At 44.0% G+C, this 21,171-nt stretch overlaps 1 protein-coding gene across 2 annotated transcripts in view; it reads left to right on the top strand.

Annotated features, from left to right (window-relative positions):
• Window positions 1-21,171, top strand: part of B3GLCT (beta 3-glucosyltransferase) — a 1,060,368-nt gene that overhangs the window by 990,804 nt on the left and 48,393 nt on the right. Inside the window, exon 13 of one of the 2 annotated variants that reach the window (XM_078657144.1) lies at window positions 3,304-3,423. The exons of the other annotated variant lie outside the window; for it this stretch is intronic. Coding sequence (XP_078513270.1) covers window positions 3,304-3,423 — 120 coding nt within the window. The remainder of the gene's footprint in view (window positions 1-3,303; window positions 3,424-21,171) is intronic. 2 annotated transcript variants of the gene reach the window in all.

Raw genomic sequence — 21,171 nt, forward strand, 5'->3', positions numbered from 1 at the left:
CTACCCTACATACATTAGGTCGTTGTAATTGATTGCGACATCAGATCCTATCTGCTCTGAACCCAGGAGACTGGATGTGTCCTTAGATTTGCAGGACAAGTATTCACCGTGCTCCCTTTCGGCCTTACCAGCGCCCCTCGGGTGTTCACAAAAGTGATGGTGGTGGTCGCAGCTCATCTGTGCAGATCAGGGGTTTTGGTCTTCCCCTGTCTCGAGGACTGGCTGTTGAAGGCGGGCTCGCCCCAGGCAGTCATCTCCCACCTCCAGACTACGGCCAGCCTCCTGCATTTGCAGGGGTTCTCCATCAACTTGCCACAGTCGCACCTAGTTCCCTCTCAGAAGCTCCTCTTTATCGGAGCGGTTCTCGACATGGCACAGTTTTGGGTTTATCCTCCCGAACAGCTAGTCTGGGACATTCTGGCTATGATTCCTATCTTTCTACCCTTGTCCTGGGTTTCGGTCAGGATGACCTTGAGGCTGCTGGGCCTCATGGCCTCCTGCATCCTGCTGACCAATCATGCCAGAGGGCATATGCGGGCTTTGCAGTGGGATCTGAAGTTCCAGTGGGCACAGCATCAAGGGGACCTGTCCGAGCACGACCAGATCTCGAAGGGCACTGCACAGCAGTTGCAGTGGTGGCTCACGAATCAACATTGTGTTAGCGGCAGATCCCTCTCCCTTCCCCAACTGGAGCACACAGTGGTGAGAGATGCGTCCCTCCTGGGATGGGGCGGCCATATGGGAGAGGCGGAGATCAGAGGCCTCTGGTCTCCGGTGGAGTCCAGGCTCCATATCAACTTTCTGAAGCTCGGGCGATCCTACTTGCACTGAAGGCATTCCTTCCCTCTGTCAAGGGGGAGTAGTGCGGGTGTACACAGACAACACCACCGCCATGTGGTATTTCAACAAGCAAGGCGGCGTGGGGTCGTGGACCCTATGTCAGGAGGCTCTGCGTCTCTGGACATGGCTGGAACGTCAAGGCATTTCCTTGACAGTTCAACACTTGGCAGGTTCCTTGAACGCCAGGGCGGTTGAACTCAGCCGCAGGTGAATAATGTATCACGAATGGCGTCTGCACTCGGAGGTGGCACAAGGTCTCTTTCAACAGTGGGGAGAGCCTTGGTTAGATCTATTCGCCACCTAAGAGAACGCTTAATGTCATCTCTTCTGCGCATTGGAATTTCCAAGGCGACACTTGCTCTGTGAAGCTTTTCGTCACGAGTGGTGCTGCGGTCTATTGTATGCCTTTCCGCCTATACCACTTCTACCCAGAGTGCTGAAGAATATCAGGCGCAACTGGGCCCAAGTGATTCTTGTGGCCAAGGACGGGGCTCGAAGAGTTTGGTATCCCGAGCTACTCAGTATGAGCATGGATCCCTGATCCGACTGCCTCTTCTGGAGGATCTTTTGTCGCAGCAGCAGGGCACGGTCCTCCACCCTAACCTGTCCAGCCTCCACCTACATGCGTGAAGATTGAGCGGCGACAGTTGATTCCTTTTGACTTGCCTCCTGAAGTCTTTGATATCATTCTGGCAGCCAGGCGTCCCTCCATTAAATCGGTATACGCCTGCTGGTGGAACAAATTTGTGGCATGGTGCACAGCAAAGGCTGTGGATCCCCTTTCTGCCCGGATCCCCTTTCTACCCCTCTTTCATAAGTCCTTTTGTTCCTTCTTTCACTGGCCCAGCAGGGCTCTGCTCTGGGCATTATTAAGGGCTACCTTTCTGCGATTTCAGCCTTTCTCAGGCTCTCCGATCAGCCCTCTCTTTTCAAGTCCCCTGTTGTAAATAGATTTCTCAAAGGCATTACACACCTTTTCCCTTCTATTCCATTTGTTATGCCTCAGTGGGACTTGAATCTAGTTCTTACTTATTTGATGTGCACTCCTTTTGAGCCACTTCACAACTGTCCTCTTCGTTTATTGACTTTGAAGACTGCTTTCCTGGTTGCCATCACCTCTGCTAGGCGTGTGAGTGAGCTCCAGGCTCTTTCCTGTAAGCCTCTCTTTCTGTTGGTCCATCCGGATAAGGTTGTGCTTCGCACTCGTCCTTCCTTCTTGCCAAAGGTTGTCACTGCCTTCCACATTGGGCAACTATAACCTTGCCCACTTTCTTTCCGCCTCCTCACCCTTCCAGAGAGGAAGAGAGGCTACACTGTCTGGACCCAAAACGTGCGCTCTCATTCTACCTGAATCGCACAAAACAGTTCCGGGTGGATTACCAGCTCTTTGTTGGCTACGTAGGCGCCAAGAAAGGCTGGGCTGTACACAAGAGTACTATCTCCCGCTGGGTCTTCTTGTGTATCAAGGCCCACCATCTGGGTTGGTATTGCTGGGGTATCTATTCTAAGGTAAGGAATCTATCACTAATGTGTTTCTTTCAGAAGAACAAGTTACTTACCTTTGGTAATGATATATCTGTAAGAAACATTAGATGGAGCTAGATTCCTTACTGCCCCACCCATCCTCCCCGTTCTGCTGACTGATTTCTAGGGTTAAGGTCATCTCTTTCAGGGCCTTAGTTTCAATGTCTTGCATGGCTCTGCGTTCCTGGCGCGGAAAGTCATGTACAGAACTGACATCGGCGAGCGTGGGTGCGTCTAAGTAGCTCCAATGACGTCATCTCGGCGACTACGATCTGCCGACGAAAACTTTGCAGATCCAGTCTGACGCCTGGGGGTAATTCTAAGGTAAGGAATCTATCACTAACTAATGTTTCTTACAGATGTATTGTTACCGAAGGTAAGTAACTTGATCGTTAGGAGGCGATATTTCTAGCTCTTGCCAAGTCAAGCCACTAGGCATTCTGCTTTAATGGATTTAGCCACGAGTACAAGCGCTCCTTTATTTCTTCTGGTGTTATCATGTTACTGTTTCTAGTGATATGATTGTTGTTGTCTCTTTGTAATAACAAAATGATAATAAGATATGTGCAACTTGCTCATTGTAAAATGTTTGTTTACTTGTTATAAACAATTTTCTTGTTTGGTAAAGCGGTTTTGTTCGTCGTTTGAAGTTATATTAAATTGCTGCAAGAGAAGTTCTCTTCTTAGGTTTTCCTAACAAGGATTTAGGAACAGAAATGTCCTCAGGATTTTGGAATGACCACGAACCTCGTATCACCCTTAAACAGTTTGTCGCCCATTGTACTGCCCTAAGACTTGTGTTCGTTCTGAAACTTAAGTGCTTATTATGTGATTTGCTTGTACAGAACTTTGCCGAGCCAGTGTGGTTGGTTTAAAAATATTTGCATATTGAAATCAATGACAGAATTCGCTCTCACCGGGCACCCTCTTGTTTCACAGCATCTCCCGGCTGCGGACGCTGCTCGGCTGTTATGACGCCAGTGAGCCCGTCTTCCTTGGAGAGCGCTACGGTTATGGCTTGGCGACAGGCGGATACAGTTACGTCACTGGCGGAGGAGGGTAAATTACTTCGTGTTGTGTCTGAAATGTACTCCTTCGCTACTTTATTTTCACGTACACCTGCCTTTTCTTGCTAGGCCAGATATATTGCTAACGGTGACGGACTGGGAACTGAAAGCAGCCCTGGCAAATTTTCCCAGACCAGCCCCCATCCGGCGCATAGCGAGCGAGCGCAACGTGCGAGCCTGGCGACTACTAGGGGCTTTGAGGCTGTTCTCCCCCAAGAAAATTTTGGAAAAAGACAGAGCAAAATGGACAATTTTACAGCACATTTTCCATTACATATTAAATTGTATGAACTTTCAAAGCAATGTAAATAGTAGATGATGACCCTAAAGAGCACCCGGTTACACCCACCCAGTCAGATCATGTACCCATAGACATTCTTTCAGAGAGCACCAAAAATAAACCAACCAAAAATAGACACCAGTAGTGAATCAGAGAGAACAAAGTAAAAGTGAGACCAGCTCTACATGGTGTGTAGCGAGCAAGCGCAGCGAGTGAGCCCGGTGACTACAAGGGCAGTTTGGGGGGGTTCTCCCACCCCAAGAAAATTTTGGAAAAAGAGAGACAAAAATTGTGCATTTTAGAGCACCAGGTTACCCACCCAGTCACATTATGTACCTGAAGCACACATGCTGTTTCCATGAGTTTTCACATTAAAGGTAGGCCTGCTGACTTTATCAATGCTTGTTGTCAAAAATGTGTTCTTAAGTAGTCGAGAAAACTCAACTTAACTGGTTATTTTCATACCTTGCTGCCAGAACCAGAATACCACCAGAAATAACAGTTTGATTCCACAAGCTAGCTGAGAGACAACCCAATATGAAAGTGTTCTCCTTTTCCAAGCTCTTTAAAGAGAGACAAATGATTTCTAAAGAAACGTACCTAAAGATGGTGCTGAAACAACGATAGACATAGGCAGCGCAGCTCCCACAAGATATGTGGTTGGAGGTGGGAGTAGAATAGAGATGCTTTGAAGAAACCAGGGATGCCAACTGTGCCCTCTGCACATCTGCCTGTCTCTTGCTTGATCCATGTGACCTGTCTACCCACCTCTTTCCTGTGCAGTCCTAAAATCTTTAATGTTCTGTTTACAACACAGCTCTTTCTCAGGGGTGGTTGGGGGCAGCGGTCTTGAATATGGCATTGTCTTGCCAATGAATGTGTGTGATGTGACCTCTGAGGGTCCAGTCGGGGTGAACCAAGGTCTGACTGACGGCAGCTGGGACCGTGCACAGTGATGAAAGGCACAGTTTCTTCTAATCCTGCTTTTTTCCAGTATGACAATGTTTGTGTGTTTTGAACAAACCAGAGACTGGCAGGAGGTGTGCTATTACCATATAGGAAAGAAGACAGATGCATCTATGACCGGAATGAAAGAATAACCAATACACAGGAAGACACACAAATAGGTAGGTCTGCCTGAAGGCCTGCTTGACCTCCAATCACACAAGAAGTTATACAAATCTACAGGACAGATACAGAGGAATACTGACATAATCTCAGAATATTGACAGGCACCAAGGTTAGACCAATCTTTCATTCACAAGCAACCTAGGGTGAGGTGACACTTCGGCTTGGACAGGCGACTCTATGAGGAAGCAGCAATTTACTTTAATACACATCATGTGTCTTTGAAGTTTGAGCAGATCTTGATCCCAGCCATCAACATCCAGGCGACAGCCAGGCAAGAAGGGGTGCTGTGCTAACCGCTGTGGGGTAAGTGACTGCCCTAGCCCTGCCTTTTGTGTTTATGACATGAAGAGGAGTTGGGCTAGTGTAGGCGGACTCTCGGAGTGGCTTAATCATTCTGTGCTCGTCTGTGTGTGTCACTGTCTTGGCTTCGGGAGTCAGGGCCGGCAAGGCCCAGGCAACGCGCAATATACAACTAGTCAAGCCCTGGCCATCCCGCTCCAATCTACCCTACCCTTCTCCACCTCAAACTAACCTACTCCAATCTATAATGAGATAAGTTTACAATGATAACATATAATTGACAAACACTGCTGCCATCTCCTTATTGGGCATGCAGAACTGGATATGGCAATGGCATGGATACCTTGCATTATCTGTATTGCCTTATTATGCCTTTATTTCGTACCAATTGAAATAAAAACATGCTTTAAAAAAAACTACTCCAGTCTACTGCGTCTAATTCCATCCACTTCAATCTACACCACCCCAATCTTATCTACCCTACTCCAATCTACCCCATTCCCATCTATCTCACCCCATCCCAATCCACCACACGCCTCTCTATCCAACTCCACTGCAATACAATCTATCCCAATCTACCCCACTCCAATCTACCCCACACCTCCCCAATCTACCCCACTCCATCCCAATCTACCCTACAATATACCCCACTTCAATCTACCCCCCTCCACTTTACTCCAGTTGACCCAACTCCACTCTAGTATACCCCACTCCAGTCTACCCCACTCCACTCCCATCTACCCTAATCAACCCCACAATTCCCAATCTACCCCACTCTTCCCAATCTACCCCACTCTTCCCAATCTACCCCACTCTTCCCAATCTACCCCACTTGATCCCAATCCATCCCACTTCATCCCAATCCATCCCACTTCATCCCAATCCACCCCAATCCAATCTACCCCACTACAATCTACCACGCTGATCTACCCAACTACCTAATGCCTCCCCAATACAATCTACCCCACTCCCTTCTACCTCACTCTAGCCTCACTACACTACGCCAATCTTCCCCACTCCACTCTACCACAATCCACCCTATTCCACTACCCCAATATACCCCACTCCAATCTACCCTACGCTACACCACACCACTAACTTTTAGACATGCTGAACAGTAGCCACACTGGTATACAGCATGGCTGAAACACATTGCCCAAGCAAATAGCTCCCACATAGGCAAGACCTATTGGCTTTTCCAGTGCTTGTTTATTAGTGGCCTGTTGACAATGCATATGCAGAATGTCATGATAAAACGGAGGAACGGTTAGTTTTTAAGATAAAAGCATAGCAGCATTAAGAACGTTTTGGAGTAAAAGGCTTTAACCTAAGTATTTTAACTTTCATGCTCCGTGTTACACTAGCATGCTAATTGGTGCCAGATTTTGCAAATATTAAAAACATGTAGGAATTGTTTTATCGCACACCAAGGTATAACGTGCATGTGCTCCTAATGGCGACCGATTAATATGTTAGCCACTAAGCTAGCTGACCATGCCTTTCAATGTATATTATATTTTATTTTTCTTATGTTTTTTCCCTGCCTTTTTTGGCAGCGCTGTTCATCTCTACAGCCTCACATACCATGACCATGAAAACGGTGCTGTATTTCCTCATGCCGCCAAGAGACCCATATTAGGCCCAACTGATCATTTTCTGGCGCCGGTCCGGACCTTGCCATCCGAACTCTGCATTTAAGGCGCTCACGAATTCAGCAGATGTTTCTACTTTTGAAACCACTGGTGGCACTTGGGCTTGAATGAGCATTATCAGAGAGCATTATACACCATGAAATAGAAAGGAAGTACAGGGTCAGTTGGCTTTGGTGGAGTAACCGCCACCAGAAACCCAACCAACTTCAAGCTCCTGATGAATCTGTGGGGCCCAAAGGTGCACCAGAGAGTTCCAAACCATCTGTAAAAGCTGCAGCATGGTTGCCTTGAAGTCTGAGATTTGCTGCAGAGCCTAGTGTGGCCGGTGAACTTGCAGCACAGTGGGTACAAAACTGGAATGGGATCAGTCTGACATAAAAGCTAGAGTTATTTTATGAGACTCTATTTTAGAGATACCTATTCCCTTTAAATTGGAACACATTGGCCAATGTTACTAAGACAGCCAGGTGTTAACTGAGTCTGGTATTTGTAGGTAAGTTGGGCTTCCTTTTTAACTGTTGAGCTTAACAAACGTCTGAAAGAATAGGGAAAACCTATGCCAATTAACTGCCAGCTGGACGTTGCCTTTTTTTATTTAGAAAAGAGGGTGACAGAGCTCAATTTGAAAGGGTTATAGTGGCCCTCGGCTGATTCTGGAGCCTCACTTATGCATGCCAAGGTTTTGGCCACACCATGAACAACTCTCTTGGACCCTTAGGGCCTGTGGTTAGGGTCTATCGAGCCTGCAGTGAGGATACCACAGACATCATCAAAGGCCCTGCCATGGTCAGTAAGGAAACATGGAATAACACCTGCCAAAGACCCAACAAGGAATCTGTAGGTAGGGTTCCATTTGTCAACCCCCAAGTCAGTATACACACATGGCCTGCATCTATAGTTATTTATTATGCACAAGTCTGGTGAAGAAAATATGCAGCATGATTATAGCAACACAGAGTATTCCAACTTCTATGTGGTGAACATCCCCCTTTATAGTAGCCAACCAGTAGTGATTTTTGGTGAAACATAAGCCCATTGCTTTGACTTTCTCAAACTGTAACCTCTTGCTCAGTATTTTTTTAACTTAATGGCTAACAATATCACAGAACACACTATTCCAAAAAGACAAAGGAGGTTTGAGCCTCTCTGTGCTAGGTAATTTTAAACAAGTTTGTAAATCATAATCTGGTCCTACCGTCTGATCATGACAGAGAAGAGAACCCCTCTCAAACAGTCCTTTTATCTGCTGTCCCACTGCTACGAGCAACAAGTCTGCATGGATATGGGAAGGATTGCATCATAGGCCTTTCACAGCCGTGTGTTATTTGAAATCAGTGAGGAGGCCAGGTGTTTCTAAATTCCTTTTTGCAAGGGTGCTTCCGCAAGATTTCCCTCTTCCCCCCACAACTACGGTACCTGATAAATACAGCAGTGAGCTCCTGTGGTCATATTTACTTAGCTTGCAGCTAGTGAGCCCATAGCGGAGGCTGCTACACCAAAAAGCCGGGGCCTGGCGCCACCATTTATCCAGCATTCTCAGGCACATGCTTTGCACCGGGGGCTGGGTGTGTTCAGAGATGTGTATGCGGGATTCCGTATTTAGCTCACATCTCTATTCACAAATGTTTTCTTGGTATGCAATTAAGATTCAGAAAAGAACATATAAGATACGGAATCAGAAAAAAAGGCCTGCCTCTTGCACCCGTTCGTACTCGTTGTAAAAGTTGTGCTCGCTACAGAACCGGGAGAATGGGCATTTGACATCTACACACTCTAATACAACCCCCACCCCCGTGCTCGGATCATTATTTCAAATGGCATCGGCACCTGTCTTCCCAAAGTGAGTTCATGATCTTCACATATGTACGCAACATACGTTGTCATTGTAATAGACTCCCAAATGCAGCTAAGTGTATCTGTTGCAGCAAAGAGGCCAAACTCTGAATGGGCACGTAAACAGGGTTATTGCCTTAGACCGTAATAGGTGTGATGCACATTGGCTCACAGTGTGGCAGAAGGATGAAGAACTGATCATGCCCATGTAATGCCTGTATCTGTTTGGTTAGGAGAGGTCACACAACTGCCACTGATGGAAGCGGCCCTCTCCACCACGAACAATGGCCCGTATTTTCAAAATGTTTAACTGGTGGCACAAATTATAAATCACCTGAAATTGTGGGTAATTTGAAATTCACACAAACAAATGTGTCCGTACACGGAGGGAAGCTACTAAGGGCCATGTTGCATGTTATACGGGAGGGCAGGGTGTGCCATTATTCCCCAAGGGGCCATACTTCTTCGGGGCCCCATGCCCGTGCTACATTTGTTTATAGATTGTAAAGTAAGTCTACTTACTCAATGTATTAATAGCAAGTCAACTAACGTGGCTAATACCAGTAGACAGAGCCAGATATTCCGAGTTTCTTGACCCGGGCTCCACAAAAATACCTAACATGCCTGGGTCATATCTGGGAGTCCACTTTACACCTAGAAATTTGAACCATCATTGCGGAGTATTAAATAACTGTTTTGCTGGAGTAGTGCTTCAGTTTCATAACGATGGCTAGCACCCAGGCCTGTATTAGGAAGAACTGTGGTCTCGGCCAATACAAATCCTTGGCAAAACCCATCGTCCTCACATTAATGCACTTGACTGCAGTACTACGGAAGTGCCTGCCGGCTGCAGGCCGCCAATATACTTTATGTTTTAATCCCGGCCAGGCCGCGGCCCGGCCCACAGACGTGCCAATGCCATGATGAAAATGCAATTTGGAAAAATGCACTCACCTGCGATCGGCGGGCCGGGGCAGTCTGCAGACAGTCGGCAGCAGCAGCAAGCATCAGGCAGGGACAGTGGGACCTGCAGGCAGGGGCTACTACAAACAATTAAATTATGGGGTGCATGCGTGCAACTTGCCTAAATCTCTGGCTGGCTTAGTTCGTCTGGAATGCTCTGACTCACGGGTCACGCGCGCGAACCCCAATGCGAATGTCATGTCACCACCAATGCCGCCCCTCCCCACCCTACGGGGGTTGAACTGAGACCGCGCAGACGCGGAGACATTTGCGCAGCGCGCTGCGCAATTGATATTGATTACATTTGCACTAGAGAAAAAGAAAGTACAGATTTATTGATAGAGTGCTTTATTATTTCTGCCCCTCGCTTCAACTTCTCTATTTATTGACTACCACGGCACGCACGCTGGACAAAAAAACGGCCCAACGACAAAACCGGCCCCCTGCCAAAAAACCGGCCCCCACCCCTGGCAGCCGACCGGGGGATTGCCCGGTATTGCCAGTCCGGGCCTGATTGCGCGCTGTCCTCAACACGGCAGTTGTAACAGATGACCTGATATGAGCATGTTGGAGAAGCTAAAGATGACCCTGCGTGTTTATTAGGACAACGTGTGTAGGACGGCTTTGCTGTATATTGACATTCTGCCTGTGTACGAGAGAGGCTCAAAGTGCTGCAAAGTCAATCAGCTTTTATTTCCCCCACATCAATTACCCGTGGTTTTATTCTTCACTTAATGATGCTGTCATTATTAGATGATGTGATTGGTTATTAACGTTAGCTTTCAATCACCTAAATGTCCTGGTGTTTGAAGGGTAAGATGTTTTGAAAAGACAAAGCATTTCTGCAGTTCACTTCATTGTATTTTCTGTTCACTGGGCCCTGCATCCAGGCGGTGCCGACAGCTACTTTACTAAAGGTACAACCTCAAAGATTGGGATCCCAGGAAGGTCAGCCTGCCCATTCATTCTTCTACTAGACATACATTGGGGATCGACAGGTACTGGATCAAACATGAGCTATGTTAGATTGGGCACTCGGGGAATATTGGTATTAGCAGAGTTGATCAAGCACCCCTGCCTAGTCTTAATGGATTGGCATTGCTCTTGCTCACTCATCAGCCTGTACTAAGACACCCATAATTTTTGACTTGGCCTTAAAATTAGGTATACATGAATCCTGCTAGGTCAAGTATTGTCATCGGAGCAGAGTGGCAGCTGGTGACGCTCAAAAGTGGAGAGTCGTCGAACCAGTGCCAAACCCAGTGGCAGGCACTGTGATAAATCACACTGCCTTTGGGCTCACATTCCACGGCTCTCAATCATGGCACGTTAACAGATTTTATAACGGGCCATGACTGAAATCTCTGGAATTATGGCTGAAAGCAAAGTCAGTTTCTTACAGTGCCTGTGAGTGGCCAAAAAATAACATTTTAAAACTTACTTAACTACGCTTCTTCGTCACCTCGAATCCTCTTGGAGCCTCATCCAACCCCTCTCCAAATTCCAGCACTGCTCTCATGAGAGCTGCACCAGGATTGGCTGGAGCGGGCTGCCTTGACACTCTAGGGGGGTCTGTGCCTGCACTCGACCCAGCTGTCTAAGATAGATAACTGGAGAGGTTTACACTATGCCTGTTAAGCTGGCCGTTGCAAGACAGCCGGCCAAAGAGATATGCGCAGTGTAAACTTGTGAAGTGAGAACCACTCCCCTGATGCCAGTCAGCAGCAGCCCCTCCCCCAAACACTGCTTGGGCAGGGAACAGTGAGAAATAAAACAGTAATTCATTGTATTACCATTCTATTTTTCACTTTGGCTGCACTGGCAGCAAGGGGACAACACTCCTCTGCCCTAATGGTGGGGCCGCCGCTTTCAGAGCAACGCTGTATCCTGTAGTCAATTATTGGGTAAACCTACTAACCTAATCCCAAACTAAACAAGCATTGGCAAAGTCAATGGCTGTGCCCTATTTTACGTTTGTGTTGTTTGTTTCTGATTGAGACTTCTATATGCAGAGTCCTCATGTTGTGAATGTTCCTCAAGCTAAGGAGTTAGGTCCTAAAACATTGGAGTGGGCTGGACCTTATAATCAGAAAAATGCAACAACAGTGCCCACACCATTCATTTTTGTATTAAGTAATGTTATGTAGTATGTATATGTGTTGTATATTAGTGTAAATAGCTTTGAATGTATATGTTTCTTTTTTCATTCATAAATTAGATAAAAAGTTTCTAAAAAGAATTGTGCAAATCGGAGGGGTATAAATAAAAGTACCCAGACAAACTAAAATGAATTTTTTGGTTTGACTCTTAAAATAACTGTTTGAGAATCTGGTTGGTGTGGGCACTGTTGTTGCATTTTTGTGAATGTTCCTCAGGCATCAGACTTTTTTCATAATACGTTTGCGTACCAGAAGGTGGTGCTGTGCAGCTCTGCACTGACGCTGTTCCGCTCCGGGAGTGATGTGCGAGACCTGTAGCTAACTTTACTATAATTTAAAATCTGTTTGTCCAAGGTTATTGTTTGAATGTGGGAGAGCTATCTGAAATGCAACTCAGAAAAAAATTAAGATATCTTGTTACTTGAATTGGAGTTTTAAACTTGGTTGTGCGGCAGTGGTTAAGAACGTGGGCATCAAGTTTGACGACAAGCTATCTTTTCGACCGCAGTCTCTGTTGGTAGTCGAAACCTGTGTTTCTTTGCTTCGCTCTTTAAAAACATTTCTTACCCTCCTTTAGCCACTCGCAAAATAATGTTTCAATTACATATCACCTCCCGGCTGGATTACACCAACATTCTTTACCCGAGCCCCCCAGAAACATTGATCAGTACATTTCAAATTGTCCAATATTTGCTGTACGGCTTCTCTTGGAAATACCTAAGCATGACTGTATCTCATTTTTAGAAGGTTCTTCATTGGCTGCCAGTTTAAGGCCTTTTGGCACATCAGGCGTTATACAAACGCGGTCCAATATACCTTTCGGATAAAGTGGTACACTGCCTTCCACCCCTAGGTTCTTTTGTGTAACACTGGTTGGACATTCCCTCATGGTGCTAGAGGTCAAGGAATAGGTTGTGGTCCATCATGGATGATGCGTATGCATTCAGAAAAGTGCTCAAAACTAGTTTTTTTGCATCTTCTTAGTATCCAAAAAATGGGCATCTCACCCCAGAGGTCACTCTTGCAGTAGCCGTGCACTTTATTAAATCTTTTATCTATTCGGGGGGCGTGGCTTGCGCGCCGCTTCTGCATGGCGTGTCGCGCTTGAGCTCCGAGGCGAGTTCGGCCCGTTGAGCTAATTTCTCCGTTATTACCTGCCCCTAGTAGCGGAAAAAGCAGACTTCAGCAGCGGAACATGCAGGCAGCTGCTTGATGGGTTTTTCTGATGCTTTGGACCACGGCTGCATGACTTCTACTTCACGCTCCTGAGAAGCTCGTTTTTCCTCACGGACAGCCGCCATTTTACCGCTCTTGACACTGCTGCAGTTTCTCCTCAGAAGCGCCGCTTTTGATACCATATTACAGTTGGAAGTGGCTGTCCAGGGGGTTTCGCCTTTGATGCCTGCAGTTGGTAACATTTATTACTTTTTTCTGTTATTTTCTTGCTGCTTGGCTGGGAATTCAGCTGTCCACGCGCTGTTTCTTTCAGTGCAATTCTCTCATGTAGGTGTAGTTCTTTTTTTCTACGAACTTATTACTGTGCTCCCCTGCGTTATTGTAGCTATTTACTTTTTTGCTACGTGCTTGCCCTGCATATAAGTCCGCCGCTATTAATAAGTAGCGTCCATTGAGCTCAGTGTGCTATATCTTTTCTGAGACAGGCTGCGCAGCTATTCCTCTTTTCAAGTGGTTGTATACTCTCTTTTGGAGGCTGTTTCTTCATGGCTGCAAATATGGGGCGTTCCTCGACCAACAAAGACTCCAAAGATACTGCTTCGTCGCTAAAAAGACTTAAGTCAGTGTCTCCTACACCTGAGTCTTCTCAGTCAGACACCACTTCCACGTTGGACACAATACTTGCGCGCCTCAATGAAGTACATGATATTGCGCAGTCAACAAAAACTAACACGGACTTATTACAAGTAGAGATGTCTGCTATCAGGAATGATTTTAAAGCCCTCTCTCTTCGTGTTTCTGGTACTGAATCACGAATCAGTTGTGCTGAAGATGGTATACAAAAACATTCCAAATCCCTCAACCACTTAGAGCGCTCAATGGCGGCATTGCGCAGAGACCTCACTGAGCAGGAGGACCGTAATCGTAGATCTAACCTACGTATTTTTGGTTTGCCGGAAGATCCAGAGAAATCATCTTCCTCTATGATAGAGTTCTTATCCCACTGGATTCCAGACACCTTACAAATCTCATTCAGCAGAGACTTTGAGATAGAAAGAGCACACCGTGTTCCAACGTTTCGATCTAAGACGGCTGCCCAGCCAAGAGCAATCATATTTAAGCCATTGCGGCATCAACATACTGAACTGATTCTCTCTCATATGCGGAAAGCTAAACAAGTCATCTGGGACGGACACCGGATCTCAATTTCTCAGGACGTTGCCAGAGATACCGTTATAAGGAGGAAAGGCTTCCTAAATCTTCGGAAACGTCTTTCTGAGATGGGTATTCCCTTTTCGTTTTCTGGTCCATCGAAGTTCCGCATTACCTACAAAGGTCGTTCCAGAATTTTCGATGAGCCGGCTGACCTAGCTACTTTCCTGGACAACCAGCTGGAAATAGAGATGGAGATTCAGAAAGCGACCTCGCAGATTCCTGGTGCCTCGGGCACTTGAACTATCTCCTTCTTTTTCTATTGATATATTTTTCTGTATGCCTGGTTCTCTGCTCTCTCTTGGTGTGCTTATATGTCGGTCTTACCTTCCAAGATTGTTAATGGTATTTTTCTGTTCTTCATATGTCCATTCTCATTTCTGTTCTCACCTTCTTCCTTACATTTATACTTGTTCGTTCTTTCTATACTTCTCCTCTTACAAGTACTTCTTCTTATTTTTATATGGTTCTATTACTCTTCTTTTTTATTCCGCTCGTTGTCTTTCATCCTTTCTTTATTAGTCTTCTTTTGCACCATGCCTTCTATTTTATCTCTATAATTTAACTCTACCTTTTTTTATTTTCTGTCTTTTGCCATTTTTTTCCTTCGTATCACTTTTCTTCTCTCTTGCCCTTTCTCTTAATTCGTTATATTGATTTTTCTGCTGTGCATCATCTTCTTTCTTTCTTTTTTCTTCCTTTCGGATGTTGTATTACCTTTCTTTTCTCACATTTCCGTATATTCCTCTTTTTTCCACGTCGACTTCATAGTGTTAATATATACAGTTATAAATTGTTTATTAAATATACAGTTACTTTTTGTAGGATATACATTTTGTTTGTCATGCTGTAATCTAGTGCTCATGATTTACCTCATGCTGATTGTTTCTTAGAACTTGTTTTACTCTATTTGGTACTATAACTATGTTTCTCATCATTAGACTGTTGGCTGAATGGGTTTATATCTTTTCTTAGCTATAGTTTGCCTATTTACATTTTTAAGATGTTGTGCGATGCTGCTTTTGTTTCTTACCAGTTCCCCTATTCCTGCTATCTGGTTACCATATTTCTTTGGGGCTATTGCTATTAATTATTTATTCGCCTAGTACGGGTCCCTTACTCGCCTTTCCACGTTCTCCCTAGTATGATGTTGGTCTTTTTTAGGCCTTCCCTCCTGCTTCTTATCTCCCTCCTTTCTTTTCTCTTTTCTTCTCTTCTTCCTTTCTCTTTTTCTTGGGTTCCCCATTTGGACCTTCCCACAATGTTTCTTTTGTTTGATGATTGGCTCCTTGTAGTTCTGCCGTTGGTCTTCTTTCTGTCATCCATGTTGTCGTTTTTTGATGTTTATGTTTTCCCATGCCGGGTTTAAATGTATTATCCCTTAATGTTAAGGGGTTAAATCATCCGGTGAAGAGGTCGAAAATTTTAGATTATTGTAAATCCCTGTCGTCTGATTTGGTTCTTTTTCAAGAGACCAAGGTCACTAACAAAGAAGCGTTGTTTTTGAGGAAGGATTGGGTTTCGGGTGTTTGCTGCTCTGATGCCCTGGGTAAACGAAATGGAGTTATTACCTTAGTCTCAAAGAATTCTGGTTTATCGCTACTTTCTTCTGAGCATGACTCTGAGGGTCGTTGGTTGTTATCTAAATTATCGGATGGCCAGCATGAGTTGTATGTGATGAATATTTATGCACCTAATGTTGATGATCCGTCCTTTTGGAAATCGGTTACCAAAAAACTAAATGACACCCCGCACTCTGGCAATCTTATTGTTGGTGGTGATTTTAATTTACCAATGGACCCTTTTTTAGACAGGAATTCTGCATTCCAGTTTCGTCCTCCTAAATCCCACAAACAAATGCTTAACATGTGCTCCATTACTCATCTCCAAGACATTTGGCGTCTTCATAACCCCACTGGTAGTGATTTCTCTTTCTTCTCTTCGCCTCACTCTTCCTTCTCTCGTATTGACTATCTCTTAGTTCATTCTTCTCTTGTTTCATCTTCTTCTTCTCCGCTTATACATCCTATTTTAGTCTCTGATCATGCTGCGGACACTTTTACTTTATCATCGTTTGCCCCTAAATCACGCGCTCGCTCGTGGAGATTGAATACCGAAGTTTTACTTGATTCTTCTCAGGTTGATGAATTCTCTAAAGCTATAGATACCTTTTTTCATGAGAACGAAGGCTCTGTCTCTTCCCCAATTGTTCTATGGGATTCCTTTAAATGTACTTTTCGTGGTCAGGTCATTAAATGTATGTCCAAACGTAATTCAGATATTAAAAAAGAACTTACGGACTTGTCATCTGAAATAAAGACTTTGGAAGCTTCCTTCAGACATTCTAAGGATCCAACTTGTTTACAGCAAATAAAGTTACTTAAATACAAATATAATACCATTGTTACTAAAAGAGCCTATATTGGGGTACAAGCTCAAAAATCAAAGAAGTTGCTGTTAAAAAATCGAGCTGGGAAAATCTTGGCTGCTACATTAAAATTTCAGGACTTCTCTTTTAAATCCTCGCAGATCTCTTCTATTACTGACCACGCCGGTTCTAAAAAATTCCAAACACAAGAAATACTTGAAGTTTTTCGTGACTTTTATAATAAGTTGTATACTCCTTCTAATCAGTCCTCTTTTGACCAGTGTCAAGTTTTTTTAAAATCGGTTCCGATTCAGTCGGTCTCTGATGCTGATCGCTCTTTTTTAAATAAACCTATTTCCCCCGACGAAATTGAATCTGCGATTAAAGCTACTCGGTCTGGCAAAGCTCCAGGCCCTGATGGGTATCCAATCTTATTTTATAAAACTTTTCTCTCTACACTTGTCCCCAAATTAAAATCTGTCTTTGACTCTTTTATTAAAGGTGGGTCTGTCTCTGGTACGGCTGCTGAAGCTACTATAGTAGTGATCCCGAAAGAGGGGAAAGATCATTCGGATCCTAAAAACTTCCGGCCTATCTCTCTCCTTAACATGGAAGCAAAGATTTTTGCTAAAATCCTGGCCAAAAGACTAGAATCCTTTGTCCCTCTTCTTGTTCATCCTTCCCAAACTGGTTTTGTGAAAGGCCATCTTGCACGAGACAATATACGCACTTTCTGTCATGTTCTCGGTGCTGCCAAACGCTCTCAACTTCCTGCCGCGGCCTTGGCCCTTGATGCGGAAAAGGCTTTCGACAAGGTCTCTTGGCCGTTTCTTCGTGCTGTTTTATGCGCACACAATCTTGGCGACTCTTTCATTAATATGATTATGTCCTTATATTCTCAACCCAAAGCTAACATTAGAGTTAATGGTGCTACGTCCTCTTTTTTCAATCTTAGTCAGGGCACTCGACAGGGTTGTCCCTTATCCCCGCTCTTATTTTTATTATCCATTGATCCTCTTCTTCGGTTGATTGACCTACATCCTGATACCAAGGGTTTCTCTTTTGGTCCTCACTGTATTAAAACTGCTGCATACGCAGATGATGTTCTTATTTTTTCAGATGATATCGCTCTGGCAATACCGGCTATTTCTAACATCATTTCCCTATTCTCTTCGGTTTCAGGGTATACCCTAAATAAAGACAAGACTGAACTGTTCCCTTTGAATGCCTATTGTTTCCCCTCGCATATGGGCTCAGCGGGTTTTAAGTGGCAGTCTACACACTTGAAATATTTAGGAATTTATTTTTGTTCTGCTTTATCTACCACTATTGCTTAGAATGAATCTCAGACTATACTTAAAGTGCGTCGTCTTTTGGATACATGGTCTCCGAAACATATTTCTTGGTGGGGTCGCCTCCAAACTCTCAAAACGATGATCACGCCGATTATTAATTTTGTTTCCTCCATGCTGCCGATTAAATTGTCAGATTCCTTTTTTCGCGAAATCGATATTCTGACTTCCAAATTTTTGTGGAATGACAAACGTGCTCGACTTGCATACAAATTTCTGCGTCGTCCTTGTGATATGGGAGGTTGTAATTTTCCTGATTGGGAGAAATATCAGACTGCTTTTTTGGCGTCTCAAGGTGCTTTATGGTTTTCTCCGCCATCTCTTCATGTTCCTTCTTGGCTGCTCATAGAACAGCATTTAGCATCTCCTTTGCCTACTGCCTCGTTTTGCACTGCATCTACTTTGCATATCCTATTTTCCCGGTCTATCATTCTTGATACAATTGCGGCGGTCAGGAAAATAGACAAGAAGGTGGCAATTCCGTTGCATAAAACCAGGTGGACATCTATCTGGCGGAACTCCAAATTTAAGCTTATCATTTCTCCCACCCTCATCTCCTATTGGGTAGACAAAGGAATCTCTCTTGTTAAACATCTCTATGGTGCTTCTGACAAACCATTACCCTTCTCTGCCTTGGCTCAGAAGCATTCGTTAACAAATCTTGATTTTTATACTTTTCTTAAAATTAAGGTGGCCATTGCCAAAGTTCGTCTTCATCCTACTTCTTCTACCATCTCACTTTTTCATATTTGGATCAAGTCTGGTCATGTTGCCTCCAAAATTTATAAATTTTTGTCCTCTGCTTCACTCCCTGAACAGACGGTTGCTCACCAAAAATGGTTGCATCATTTTGATCATGCCATTACAGAGCATATTTCCTCTGAAACTTGTCAATCAATTGGTAAATTCTCTCTTCGTATTAAAATCGCACCTTCTTTAATGCAGTCGAAGTTTTTTTCTATTAATCTCCTCCACTGGACGCCTGTGCGTCTTCACTCACTTAACCTTAAAGAGGACAACTTATGCTGGAGCTGTGGTCTGTTGGCAGGCGATTTTCCTCATATGTTTTTTCATTGCTCCTTGCTTCAACCTTTTTGGAACCTCATTCACAACATCTTTCTCTTATTTTTGGTATTGAGCTCCAACTTTCCTTCCCCGTAATTTTATTAGGCCCACTGGCTGCCCCTACTCCTCTCCCTTTAGATCCATTGGAGTTACAGTTGTTGGATCTTCTCCTGACTGTAGCGGTGAAAATTATTCTTATGGAGTGGAAATCCTTCTCATCGGTTTCCTATCATACGTGGTGGGCTTGGGTCTCCTTTTTACGCAGTGCACACACTTCGGTTGATCAAGCTCACCTCTCTCTATCTATTTCTAGTGGGGTTTGGAAAGCTTTAGATGATTATATGGAGTTGTCTTCCAAAGGGTTGGTTCCTCAGTTTCCTTTTGATGTGTTTGTCTAATTGTTGTCTGCTATTTGGTCTCTAGGCTGGGTTAGTCCTGTGGGAATCCTTCTTTTCTCTTTTTTCTCTTCTCTCTTTCCTGTCTTCTCTTCCTACTCGTCCTTTCTTTACTCTTTCTCTTTTCTACTCTTTTCTTCTTTTCGGTTTCCTCCCCTATCCCCTTCTCCACATTTTGATAGTGATACATTTGTTTTATTGCCTTGATAGTGGCTTTTACTTGAATGAAATCTATATCTCCCACAGGCTAATGTTCCTTATCTATATATAATCTCTTGGTTTACTTCTCAATTTTAGCCCTTTTTGCATATGTCTATTGCATTGATTGTATCACTTGTATTGTATTTCATATTCATTATTCTTACCATTATTCTCATCAATAAAATTTTCTTGAAATCAAAATCTTTTATCTATTCACTTATTCATTCATTACGGTCTCTTAGTTCACATGCCTGACCTACTAAACTATTTATTCCACATGCACGTTAACGAGGTGTTTATTTGCTACCATATAAATATTTTGTTTTTTACTTTAAAAAATATGCCTAGTAAAAGAAATAGTGCGTTTTGTAAAACGGTTTTTCTGCGCTTCCAGACGGGATAACAAAATAACAAGGAACGCAGTCCTGCCTCAAAGTCTGAAACTACATTTTTATTTTTACTTAATAGTATCAAAAAGTGTGCAACGGATGCATGTCATAAAGGAGTAAAATAATAGTATAGACTAACTGTTTATCGTTCACAAACCTACAGCTAAATTATTCTCACTTTTCAGTTAGAATGCCTAATTCATGGTCATTTCCAAAGTAATTTTTTCCTAATCTGATTTTGAGTCCCAGGAGTGTTTGTTACTTATATGTGCAGTGCAGCCTTTCTTGATGGCACTTTATTTGCCAGATAATAGGTTGAAATTGTGGGTGAGGTCAAAAATAAAATGTCATGATAGCCCCGAGAAAGTAAAAGCCATTAAAGCACTCCTTCAATAACAAGAAATAGAATTTGAACAGTTTTTGAGCGCTAGACCTTTTTGATGGCAAGACCTTACTCCTTTCGCCTGGGAGACAATCACAGCTGCCTGCTTCTGCCTTTCAGGGCGTCCAGTTTTCCATTTGCCACAAATGTGCTCTGATTTTGAGACTTTTACAAGGAGATGACTGCAGAGATAGCTACTCTGGCCTCTGACCCCACCATTCTCTGGCCTTTAAAAAACATTATTTAATTAATCTTGAAATAAATTACGAACATCTACCTCCTGAAGGAATTGTATCAATGAGATGACTTTATTTTGTAAACAACACCTTCACTGCCCGGATTCACTGACCGGATGTAACCATAGAAGAAAAATAAACCCCACATTGTATATCCTAAAATAAAATAATGAAAATGTATTGAAGAAAAAAACAGCAAAGATGTCTGTGTTGTACACAATCCGACATTTTTGAAGGAAGGAAGCTCATCTGTCCCTTACACGGTTCCTGCCGTTGTCACTTCATCCAACTACCTCGGGATCAGGGGCCTTTCTGCATTGTGGGGCAGACAGGGCCCTGTGCTACATCCCTGAACACCTTCCCGGACGTAGCACAGGGCATTGCATCCCCCACAATGCAGAAAGGCCCCTGATTCCGAGGTAGCCCACTGTGCCATCTGTCATCGTTCCCCAAGTTTCTTGGGCCCCATATCACATTTATTTTACATAGCCAGGCACCTGAGGGCTCAAACGCTATGGATTATTCACATGCGCAGTCAGTCAGGACTGCTGGCACTGAGGGTCAGTATTTACACAACTTCGTATACCATTTATGTAAAGAAAGTCTGAAGAGATCTTGTTTCCACATTGTCCCAGAAGCAACATGG

The sequence above is a fragment of the Lissotriton helveticus genome, chromosome 8 (genome assembly GCF_964261635.1).
Source record: "Lissotriton helveticus chromosome 8, aLisHel1.1, whole genome shotgun sequence".
In the NCBI taxonomy this organism is placed as follows: Eukaryota; Metazoa; Chordata; class Amphibia; order Caudata; family Salamandridae; genus Lissotriton; species Lissotriton helveticus.